This window comes from Typopeltis vanoorti, chromosome 21, assembly GCF_054136105.1.
Source record: "Typopeltis vanoorti isolate ZY-2024b chromosome 21, IOZ_Tvanoo_1.0, whole genome shotgun sequence".
Taxonomy (NCBI): domain Eukaryota; kingdom Metazoa; phylum Arthropoda; class Arachnida; order Uropygi; family Thelyphonidae; genus Typopeltis; species Typopeltis vanoorti.
In genome coordinates, this window is record NC_143569.1 from 88,127,319 (window position 1) to 88,140,674 (window position 13,356).

Below are 13,356 nucleotides of genomic sequence, written 5' to 3' on the forward strand. Positions count from 1 at the left end.
TATATTCTTGCAAAGTGCTCACTCGGTAACTCAGCTATCTCCTGCAGTGCCATATTCAGTGGTGCAAAGAACATATACATCGAGTGGGATGAGGAAGCTAGGAAAGCTGTATTATGGAGCAACGAATCACACTACATCCTCTACTGAGCAGATGGATGGGTGTGGCAGATGCCAGTGAACATCTCTTAACAGAGTGCATGATCCCAACTATGAAATTTGGAGGTGGCAGTGCTATGGTATGGTCCGGTGTTTCCTGGTTTGTCCTCAGCCCTCTGTGCACCATACCACAAACACTGAAGTCTGAGAGGTATCTGTACATTCTGGACAATGCAGTGCTTCCTACTTTGTGGCATTTCTACAGAACTGACCACTGTCTCTTTCAGCAAGACAATGCACCATGTAATAAGGCTGCAGCTGCAACTGCATGGTTTGTGGACATGAATGTCACTACACTTGACTGACTTCAACAGAGTCCTAACCTAAACCCTATTGAACATCTGTGGGATGAAATAGAGCATCAGGTGAGGTCAAGGGATATCTTCTCCAAAACAGTTCAGGACTCATTACATGCTTACAGGAAGAATGGTCCAAAATTCCCATTGAGCGCTAGTGTATACTTATGGAAAGTATACCACGTAGGTTTGTTGCAGTCATTGCATAAAAAGTAGGTCCTACATCTCATAAAGGTGGGCACGTGGCTGTTTGTTTCTCTTACTATGGTGTCTGGTGACTTCTTTCCAAGCAGTGCATGATACTATAGACAAAATTCAAAACATTTCACCTACACACCACACTGTTGAAACAAAACAAAACAAAAAAATACTGTTTTTTGTTACATATAACAGTTAATAAGAAATATTATCCTCAAAACTGGAGTTGTAGTTAAGGATAACAGTGGTGTTCTTTGTGCTTGTCAGCATGGAACCTGTTATGTACCTGTTATAGTACATAACAGGTTCATGTTTTATGAATACTATAACAAGGTGATGAATGTATTGGACAAGGGATATGCATATATAGTAGTATACTTAGATTTTGCAAAGACTTTTGATAGCTTTTCACATCACGAGATGGTAACTAAACTGAAGTAGATAGGAGTGGATAGCAGACTAGTGAGTTGGAGAGATGACTGGATATAAGATAGGTCTTAGCAAATTTGGTAAGCAACAATGGGATGCAAAGTATACACTTGGTATACTTTGCACATATGTTGAAAGTTTGGAGAAATGTGAGGAGATAAGAGACCTCAGAGTGGTGTTGGACAAGGATCTGAAGTTCAGAGATCACGTTGCATAAGATGCAAAGACATCACATGACTCTGAGGTCTCATCTCCTCAACGTATTCAAATAATGGGGCAATCAACCTTCACTTAGAAATAAAGAGGTTCTGGTTATTGTATACTGTGTCATTGTATAAGGCCTTGATCAGGCCTCGTATGCAAAGACCAGTTACGAGCTTAGTCAGTCTTCTCTGGACTTTTTAATGTGGGATGTTTTATTAACGCTAATATTTCGCTGATTTTCAACTCAACATCATCAGAGCACAACACACATGTAAACGCGACAGTGAGTGAGTGAAACAATATAACTGCACAAGACAAAAGATCTAAAAGTTTTTTGTTTTTTTTCGTTAGAGGGCTCCAAAAATAGGACTTTAGATCTTTTGTCTTGTACAATTATATTGTTTCACTCACTCACTGTCGCGTTTACATGTGTGTTGTGCTCTGATGATGCCAAGTTGAAAATCAGCGAAATATTAGCGTTAATAAAATATCTTTGTCGATAAAAGTGTTTGTGGTGTTGTTAATACCGTGAAAAATAAGTCATGAATAACCATCAACGCCTAAGCTTATCTGTTAGATTTTTAATGTGGGATATGAGGTCAGATTGAGGGAATGCAGTTTGAAGAGCCTTGTGAATGAGAGGAAAGGAGGGGATATGATTGAGACATTTAAGTTGGTAAAGAGTTGTTACCAGGTTAATGTGCAAGAAATTTTTCACAGAATGGGAGGTGGTAGAACAAGGGGACATCCCTAGAAGCTGTATAAAGAAGACTAGGTTCTCTGTATGAAGAGTGGTGAGTGGAATGCATTGCCTGACACTGTGGTGAATGCAGATACATTGAATGAGTATAAGGCCCAGTTTGATGGGCTTTGTGTATAACAGTGTTTGCATCTCATGACATCTTTTGATTCTATGGAGGTCTGATGTTAATAATAATAAACATGTTCATCAACAATGAATACACTATCACCTTATCTTCTCTACTAAATGCACAACATAATATCTCACAACAAGTAAGTTCCAGCGTATCATGATGGAAAAACCGAATCTCACTACAAAGGCATTTACAAAATAAGTTATCAGGAGGACTGTGGTAACATATACACTGGCTCAACTGAAGAGGAATTTATAATTTCTTTTTTTGAGCTATCAAAACATTCTGGGACCATTGTCTGCCTATCCCCTCATACTAATGAAAATGAAGAAAGCAAAAATGTCTCCCAATACTAATATGTACCACAGAACTATCAGCTTCTGAAATTAAAACTTGGTGCATATCAATTGAAATCACTACTATCAGAAGTTGGAAGTTTTCCCCCCAACTTGGTTAGACTATAATAAATTCAGTTTAATCCTTTATCCAAGTGTAAGCAAACAAAGTTTGCACCTGAAGTATCTTCAGGACTGAGGCAACTTGTGGTAAAGGTGGACCAAGCTTTCATCACTCCTAGTCTTTGTATCTTCCATAATGCAAAGCACATCTCCTTTGCAAGGTATCTTTGTATTCTTTGTATCTCCCATAATTCAAAGCATAATTCCTTGTGAAGGAGATGTGCTTTGCATTATGGGGGGATACAAAGACAAGGAGTGATGAAAACTTGGTCCACCTTTACCACGAGTTGTTGCCTCGGTCCTGAAGATACTTCAGGTGCAAATTTTGTTTGCTTACACTTGGATAAAGGATTAAACTAAATTTATTATAGTCTAACCAAGTGGGGAAAAAAACTTCCAACATCTTTCTCTAAATCCAGAGTAATTTAATAATAAGGTCAAACACCTTTTGGCAACTCATATAGGTAAATATGACTTCTCCGTTGCTTCTACCTTAGTATCACCACCTCTGGGTCTGGCTCCCACTGACAAGATCTCTGCTCGGTGGTGGGGTGAGCCTGTCATGGTGTAGAGCCAACCGGTTCTGAGAGTTCTTCTCAGTGGCAGGGTGAGCCTGTTACTGAGGGGAACAACACTGAGTTTTTGAAGTTTGACCTGCACTTGAACATTCAATAAAGGTCAAAACTGGTCTGGGTAGTGGCCCTTCCCTTAATGCATAGCATTATACATGTCCACAAGGATATGTGCTTTGCATTATGGGAGATACAAAAACAAGGAGTGATGCGAGCTTGGTTCACCTTTACCATGAGTTGTCTCAATCCTGAAGATACTTCAGGTGCAAACTTTGTTTGCTTACACTTGAATAAAGGATTAAACTAAATTTATTATACTATCAGAAGCTTACATCATATCCTTCATTTATAACACTGACAATATCAGTTAGCAATCAATCTTTAACATTGCAAAATAATAATCTCTTGTCCAAGTGTCTAGATAGAATAGGCGTCAGCTCTAAAGCTGATGCCTGTACTATGTCACTTTTCTATTCTCTCCAAATCCCATAGTATTAATAAGTGAAGCCCATATTAAACCAATTCCTAAGAAAGTGGCAATTTTTTACCGACAAATTACCATTCAATTTCTTGTGCTTTAATTCTTTCTACAATAATAGAGAAAACCATTCACACTCAACTTTTATGTTACTTGGAAAACTTTCAAATAATAAATAATAACCAGAACGTAAGACGATATTCCCTGTCAATCAGAGGAGGATCTCCTTCCATAAGGAAACTCAAGCAGTTAATTAATTTTTCTAAGTTATTTAACCATGGGCCTGAACTTCTACGACTGGGTTATCTTTCTTTCTTTCTTTCTGGGTGCACATTCCATGTGATGGTGGATGGGTCTTTATTCTCAAACACTTTGTCAAATAATGCTGAGGCTCCAAAATGCTCCATGCTTTCACCTACTTTCTTCCTTATCCAGTTTACTGCAAATAAGGATCCAGAGAAGACTGACTAAGGTCATATCTAGTCTTGTACTGTCATGCAGTGTACCATCATCTTACTGATGACAAACAATACACTGCATTCTTACTTCTCATTTTTCAACATTGAACAACACAAATTAAAACATTTGATTAAAACAATTAAAACTTTTACAATATCAACCACAAATTTCTACCATAAATTCTGATCCCCAAACTGTTCACTAAGGTTTTGATAGCTTTATTAAAGAGATGATATGCCTCTTCCTCAGATGTGCAACTTCCAATCTTTCTTGGAAAAGATATTACAAATATGGCATCCTCAGCATCCAAGAAATTAGATTCGCTCTTTCACTCAGGCTATTATTTTACTGCTGAACAGCCTTTAACTCCAGAAATCATAAATCCATCCAGCCATCACATACTGATTGCATTTGGGCTGGTGCCACAAAGAACTTCTGAGAAATACTTGATTCACTACAAAAGAGAGCAATTTATAGGTTCAGTAATGATCCATCTCTCACCAAATCACTCTCTTTCACAAAGATGTTCATTTTTTTTAATGATGATTCCGAACATGAGAGGTTGGTCAACCTACAGTGCATTAATACCATGGATGAATAGCAAATTGAGTAGAAAGAAGGTTATTAACTTTGGATTTGCACAATTTGGTTTTGTGATTTGGTTTTATGATTCCTATTTTTATTCTTTGAATAAAAACAGGAATCATAAAACGTCTAATCAGAAGAGCCAAAACTAATTGCTCTACTTCTAATTTTCTACAGAAAGAACTTTCTGCTATCCAACAACACATGAAACTCAATGGCTTTTTCGAAAAGAGTACACAACATCTTCTCGATTCTTATAATCCGCCACTAAACAACAAAAATTCAATACGTCGAGTTCCAATTCCATACATCTCCAGGATTTCAGAACCTATCTCAAGAATTCTGAAGAAATATGAGTTAACAGCTACGTATTCACCTATTAACAAATTATCTTCCCATTTTCCTCCCCCTAAAGACAAACGCTCAACTATGTCTCTTCCTGGAGTTTATCAAATTCCCTGCAACTGTGATCTCTCCTATTTTGGACAAACTGGACGCTCTCTTGAAAAAAGAATCCAAGAACATCAATCCTCCATTCATCACAACAAACCTGAAAAATCTGAATTGGCTCAGCACAGGATTGAAACTAACCACAACATCCTTTGGTCAAAAACTTGCCTCTTACATAGATCCTGCTATAAATTTGAACGTTTATTCAAAGAAAGCGTAGAGGCCTTACTCCATCGTCCTAACCTGAATCGGAATGACTGTATATCTGTATCAAAAATCTGGTAAAGTCTAATCAGGATAACTCATTAATTCATATTAATTTTATGTTATTTAATATTATTAATTAATATCTTTATTTCAATCATGTCTCTGCTTAAAAATATTCTCTTTAATACTTAGTGATATAACATCATGCAGCTTGTTCTATTTTTAAACGATCTATTGTTAGTATTCCACCTTGTATTTTTTAAAAATGTTCTTGTAGTGCCACTGAAGATGGTCTGCAATTTTCAGACCGAAATATTTGGCTAATTAAATATCTTTCTTGTGTTTACGTGCTTATATTATTCAATCTATATGTCACAAGTATCCTTAAAATATCATATTCCATATTTTAATAATCTGATCAATATATATATTTATATATTGAATAGAGTTGGAGATAAGCTACATTTCTATCTGATACCCTGATTTATTTCAATCTGTTATGTTAATTTATTACTGATATGACTAATAAAGTGCATAAAACATGCTTTCCTGATGAAAGAATAAAGCAAATAACTGACGCGTTGTAGAAAAAAAAGACCGGACATCAAAATTAGTGGTAGTCATGGGCACAAATTACTTAGTTGGGGGAAAAAGGATGTTGAAAGAGACTTGAGGAAGTTGTTGCAGCAGGTAAAGAGAAATAGTGTTTTTGGAAAAGTCATAGGTGTCTTATGCAGATATGACAACAGTAAATTGAGGAGAGCAGAGATAATGAATAGTATGATGGCTGGGAGTTCAATTTGTAAATCTGTGGAGTGAATTTGAAGGAAAGTTGGAATCATTTAAAGTTGATGGATTGCATTTGGATGGGTTTGGTGTTGGGCATTTAGAAAGGCTATTGTTTTCTGAGAAGGCACAGCGTCAAGAAGTTAATGTATCAATCTACTTGTGAAGCAGGATAGCACAACTAAACGAATTGTACAACAGGAGAAAGATGGATGTGAGGTTGAAGATGTGGTTGCAGCAGCACAAGGTGATGGAATGCATAAAAGTGAGGAAGAGACAGGTAGGAATGGAAACCAGAGTCAGGGTAAGGGAAACGAGAGAGGTCAGACTGCTCTCATTTCCCTGAGGTGTGGTATAGCAGCTAGAAAAGAGAATGTTGGTGCTGGTAGAATGGCCTCAAGGACACAAGGATTGTTATGTTTGCACATAAATGTAAGGAGTATTCGAAACAAGAGAGCTGAGTTTGTTGCATTGATTGAGTTAATATGCCCAAAAATAATTGGAATAAGTGAACCATGGTTGTCTGAGGAGGATGTGATGTCAGGAATAGAAATAGAGGGATATATAGTTTTCTGGAAGGATAGAAATGTAAAGAGGAGGGAAAAGTGCTGTTAATGATTGCAGAGAAATTGTGTCCACAAAGCGTGGAAATTTACGGTGCATGCACAGATTTTGAATCTGTATGGTGTGAAATTGAAATTAACAGGCTAGTATATCTGATAGGATGCTGTTATAGGACAGGGAATGCAGAGAATACTGATTGTGAAATGTTTAGGCAAATTAGTTGAGCATGTAAAAAGAAGGCAATCCTGATGAGAGACTTTAATTACAGGAATACAGAATGGAAGGAGGAGATAGTGTATGGGAACAAGGAGAGTGAGTTTGTTGAATTTCTGAGGGATAAATATCTTAAGCAGCATGTGACTGAAGCAACTAAAGGAGTTAACGTTTTGAATTTGTTGATAGCTTCATGAGTTGTTGTTGTTGTTAATGAGTTATTGTCACTGCCACCAGTTAGTTAGAGAAATTATGAGGTACTTGTTTAATAAGTGGTGAACATGAAAAGTTACTGGTTACATCCACCAATATGTTGAGTGGATGAGCTGTGCAGAAAAGATATTGACAGTGCATGGAAATTCAAAAGGCAGAATCTGACAAAAGCAAAGTATAACTGCATACCAAGGGTTAAGCAAGTAAATGGAACAGGAGGAAAATGGATGAACGGTGAAATCAAGCAAGCAGGTCAAGGTTAACTCAAGGGAATTTTTCCACTATATGGCAAGCAAGAGAAAGAATAATTATGGCAGATTGACACTGGTGGATAGGCATGGAAGCAAAATAACAGTTGCAAAGGATATAGTGGAATTATTGAACAAGCACTTTATCAGCATATATCATACTGGTGTAAATGATGTGGTGTAATATATAAAAGTGAGGCAAGTATTAGGAGAATTGGAAGCGGAAGAAACAGAAGTGTATCATTAGTTGCTTGGATTAGATGTTGATAATGCTATGGGAATGAATGACATATCACACCATGTATTTTTAAGGAATGTGCACCATAGATGACTGGTTATTTAATGAAAGTCTTGCAGTAGGTAGGATTCCTAAGGAGTAGAAAGAAGGCAAAATAGTACCACTCTACAAGCATGGTTCTAGGACAAAGGTTTCCATTATAGACCAGTCTGTATAACTGCAGTTGTTGTCAAGGTGTTGGAGAGAAGTTGGTCAGGAATAGAATACAGGATTGGGTTGATGGACATAGCATTCTTTTTGATGATCAGCATGGATTTGTAAAGGATAGGTCCTATTTTAGCAGTTTACTTGCATTTCATGATAGGGTAACTTGTGTGTTAGATAAACGAGAATCATATACAGTGATGGGGAGGAGGTGGAGAGGATCCAGAGGCGAGTGACTAAGATGATAGCAGGTCTATGGAATGAACCATATGAGAACAGGTTGAAGATTTGTGGGTTGCAGAAACTGGTTGATAGGCGGAAAAGGGGAGATATGATTGAGACATTCAAATTGCTAAAAGGATTCTATAAGATTAATTCAGAGGATATTTTTGAGATCAGGACTGGTGGTGGGAGAACTAAGGGACACCTATGGAAGCTGGGCAAGAGTGTGGTTAGCAGTGGTGTTAGAGCTGGGTTCTTTACTTTTAGAGTGGTAAATGAGTGGAATAAGCTGCCAGAGTCTGTTGTGGGTGCTATGACAGTCGGCGAGTTCAAGGCAAGGTATGATAGATACTGTGAGAATGTCGTATAGTTGTGTGGACATGATGTTTAGGGCCTCCCACGATGAGTCTAAGGACTCCCTGGAGCAGCCCGAAAATAATAATAATATTCTTGGAATGTGCAAAGTGTTTGATAGATAATTTTTAGAATTCAGGAGTTTCTCCAGCTTATTCAACCTTTATTCCAACTACAGTATTACTGCAAAATTTTCATTGGCAAAGTTCATATCTTAAAAAAAAAAAAAAAAAAAAAAAGGAAAAAAAAATTCAGATTGTACCAAAAATAAAAGGCAAAAATTTCAAAATCGAAATTCAATTTTCTACTTACTGAGTTGTAAGTGTTCCCATCGTTCTTCCCACCTATCCATCATGGCTGTTCTCTGATTTGTCAAGGCTAATAATTTTTCCTTAATCTGTAAACAAAATTAGAACATTTAAAGAGTCAGATATTCAAACAGTACATGGGATTCTGTAAGCAAAGTGACTAGCATATGAAATTACAATAACTTGACGAAATTTCATATTAACATATTATTACATCAGTACCTCCATGGAGTCCTAAGAGAGACTATCAACACAATATCTATGTTACCTTTCCTTGAAACCATTAACAGAAAAGTACACACAACTAACTCAGCCATCGCATTCAATTTATTCTCCCCCCCCCCCCCTCCAAGCAAAATATCTAGACCTAACACCCTTGCTAACCATACTCTTACCCAACTTCTAGAGATAACCTGTTTGTCCTTCCCCCTCTAGCCAAGTGCTGAAATATTTCCTTTGTATTAATCCTATAAAATCCCTTAAAGTTACTTAAAATATTTCCATCATATCCCCCCCCCTTTTTTTTTCATCTATCAACCAACTTTTGCAAGCCACAAACCCTCAATCTCTCCTTATTAAGAGTATCCCAAATATTGTTTTGCTAGTTTGGGTCTCCTGTGATGAGTCTACTGACTCCATGGAGATACCCGTAATAATAATAATAATAAAATCTAATCCCATCTTTGTTTTCCAAATTTTAATGCCTTACATTTCACAACACTGAACTGGCATTCCCATTACCATGCCAATTCACTCAGCCTATTCAAGTCTTCTTGAACGGTCACAATATCTGTTCTACTCCTCGTAGTTCTTCCTAACTTTGCATCATTCTGCAAAAATTCTTGAACGATCACAATATCTGTATCCTAACTTTCTTCCTAACTTTGCATCATCTGCAAACAACTGAATATCCCCATTCAAATCTTTCCCAATATTATTAACATACAGGTTAAATAGCAATGGTCCTAAAACAGAACCCTGACATGCATCACTAGTGATTTTCCTCTTCCAGGATATTGCTCAAATTTGCTGATACCTACCAGATAGCCAATTTCCAATCCCCATCTGCACTAGTTTGATTATCAACTTATCATGTAGTAATCTATCAAAAGCCTTTGCAGAATCTAAGTATAGTACTGCATCCATCTCCCTCATCTAATTCAGCTGTCACCTTATTGTAATAAGTTTGCCTTAAGCGCCTCCGTAGCGCAATTGGAAGAACGACGGTACATTGCGCCCTTCGATTGGAATAGGCCTAAGTTCGATTCTCGTCGTGACGGGAGGAATCTTTATCTGGTCGATTTCAATCGATGGTGAGTTAGCCGATCTCATACGGAGGTAGCAGGGTTTTTTCTCCAGGAAACTCGGGTTTTTCATCCCGCATACATACAAATCGGCCCTTCAGAACACACGCAATTTACAGACAAAAATTACTAGTTGTGGTGGTGTTGGAGGTGGGCGGTAGATGGTGTTGATTCGTAGTAGAGGTAAGGTGTAGAGACAGTTGAAGATGTCCTCCCACGATGAGTCTTCGGACTCCTTGGAGGTATCAAGAATAATAATAATTAAACAAGTAAGCAGATCATTAAAACATGACCTCCCTTTAACAAATCCACACTGTCCATCAAAGATAATACCACTGTTGTCAACCCATTCAACATCCAGATTCTCACTACCTGTCCAACACTTTAACCACAACAACTGACTCACAGATTGACCTATAATTTGAGACCTGAGTTCTGTCACCTCCCTTGTGAAGCAATGCAATCTTGCCTGCCTTCCACTCCTTTTGGAACCTGATGCAATGTAAGACTCATGTTAAATGAATATGCCAAAGAAGATATTGTTATATTCTTTGCTTTTATATATTCTGTCTGTGTGACTACGTGTCTGGCTATGTGACTGCCTTATTGTTATATCTCTAACTGTCTTTACTTTAACTTTACAGTTAACATAAATTTTATCTGTATCACTTAATATCAGATATTCGCTTGCCGACAAATTTGCATTGATTAAAGACTGAGACATCCAGCAACTAAACTCTGATTCATTATCCAAGAATACTTAAAGAAAATGTAGGGATCATGAGGCATGCAGTCGTGGTCCCGATTCTTATACCACTATTGGTTTCCCCCTTAATGTACGGTACGTAAGTTTTCAAACGGTAGCTCAATCCGCAGAAAGGATGACAACTCATTTGATTGTATATAAAGAAACACATTTATTATAGCACAAAGACAAGTATACATGTTAATCAAATCCTTAATCTTAAAAGAATCTGAGTTCCCTTTACTTGATTAATCACATCCAAAACTTCTATGTTATAGTCCCTTACTTGACATAAATTTCTCACTTCTATACGTACATCTATTCTCAGACTCTTATAACTAAGTTACCTAATATTATCACACATGTAATATTGCATATACACACAAGACAACTCAATAATTCTGACATGAACTTCTCTAGAGTAATACTTCTTATTCTTACTTAATCCTCCCTCCAAAATATTTAGCTAACATTTAATTACGTTCTGACCATATAATATTACTGTTCCTAAATCACACAAACAGTTCGGGCCTCGCCGTCCTGTTCGCCTGGAGCCTAATATGCTTTCTTCTCAACCGCAGACAAAAGTGTCCAAATCGTAGACTGTTCTTAGAGCACCTCACGGAAATAGCATGTTTCCTTAACTTCTGCTTCCTTACCCCACGGTTACTTTAATCGAACATTTAACATAAGAAAATCTTACGCTTACTGTTCTTGCCTTGAACTGGATATTCTGGTCTGCTTACAGTGTCTTCACTGATGGCGGCCTTGCTATTCCTTTGTTTCCATACGAACCGAAAACACTCACACACAGATTTGAACACTGACATTGATCTCATCAATGGCTCTTTCTTCTTATGGATCTGAATACATTGCAGTTGCAGCCTTGGCCCATGTAGCATACATAGCAAGGGGGGATTCTTGCTACATGTGGCGGCAAGTTCTACACAGCTCTCCGACAGGAAACTAGGTGCCGACGAAACCCGGAAACAAGAGACAAGAGAGCAATTCGAATCCCCGCTGAAACCTTTATACCTCAAAACAGCTCCCTCACTCGGCGGTGTCGTCATGCATACGGCGATTTCCGATTGGACGCCGTGGCCACGGACTGTTTTTACATGGCTTAAAACATGCTCTAGCTTATACATATTTACTTGGCAATTTATACATGATTTTATATTCTAATTCATTTACAACTATTCTCTATTAAACTCATGGGTTATTTTAACACTGTTCAGAGCTTACACACTTGGATATTTACGTTCTTGGGACATTAGTCGGTACATTTCCCATCCGGAGGCATAAGCATGTCCTTATCCACTCCTTCTGAGATAACTTAATGTTGGGTGGGAAAAAAAGCGACTCATCATTTTTTTCCGACACAACAATATCAACTCCCTGGTACATTCCTTCAAAATACATAGTGATATATCATCAAGTCACACAGTCTTCTTAACATCAAGTTTTCTCAATTCCCCATATACCTCTTGCTCACTCACAGTCAGTCTCTCCTCCTCAAAATCCACTGCTCTCAAAATCTCTGTGATGTAATATTCATAAGAAATAAAGACCTTTATGAACTGCTCATTAAATATCTGACCTATATCTTCTACAGCAGTTGACCTGATACCATTTTCTCCACTCAACATGATCCTGCCATAATCTTTTATTTTTTCTGGCTACATATCGAAAAAGAGAGCTTCTGAGTTTTTGGTGTAGATAAAGCCCTTTGATCGGAAAGACCTGGGTTCCATTCCTTTCCAAGACATGAGGACCCTATATCTGGTCTCTTTCAACTAAAGATGAATTAGTCTTATATGGAGGTAGGGATTTTTTCACCAGGAAACTCAGGTTTTTCATCTCCCAGAACATGCCAACCAGCCCTGTGAAACACACGCAGACACTGGGAGGCATAGGGCCAACCACCTTATCCTCAAGATGGTCACAGTTGTGAAGTCCACAGCTAAAGAACCTCAATGGTTTGTGAAAAGCTTAAGAAAAGACATATTGAAAGAATTTCCTAGGGATATTTTTTTGGCTTCACTAGTTAACTGCTGTACATAATCCACTTTTGCTATCTTACCAACCTAGTAACCCTCTTTGCCTATTCTTTGCACACTCCTCATGGAAGTGATTATTATCGGTCATCTTATGTTGTCTATAATGCCTTCTTTCTCTGTATTGTATGATTAATCTCTTTATTTATCCATTTCCACCCACTTTATTTAACCTCCTGACCCATGTATACATTTACACATTGCATTTACTAGAGAGTTATCTTAAATAGCACTCAAGCAGCACTGAACTCCTTTCCACCCAACTCCTCATTCCATGCTAGAGCTGATAACTCCCTCCTGAGCTTCTCATAATCACCAGGTAATCACTTCATGGTCACTCTCACCAACTGGAGGGAGATTTGACACTTCGTTTATAATGACATCCTCTGATGAGATGATCAAATACAAGACTCTCAATCCATGAGTGCCCTCTGTTACGTATTGTCCGAGCTAGTTGATGCTCAAAAACTTGAGAAATTATAGCTGCTATCTATATTATCATAGTGAAAATAATATTAATCATAATTAATCAT

General features: G+C 37.6%; 1 protein-coding gene across 7 annotated transcripts in view; it reads right to left on the bottom strand.

Annotated features, from left to right (window-relative positions):
- LOC150095089 (spectrin beta chain-like) overlaps nt 1-13,356 on the bottom strand; it is a 577,773-nt gene that overhangs the window by 140,002 nt on the left and 424,415 nt on the right. For all 7 annotated transcript variants that reach the window (XM_090411296.1, XM_090411299.1, XM_090411298.1 and 4 more), the window contains exon 38: nt 8,722-8,806. In XM_090411296.1, the coding sequence (XP_090267422.1) occupies nt 8,722-8,806 (85 nt within the window). The remainder of the gene's footprint in view (nt 1-8,721; nt 8,807-13,356) is intronic.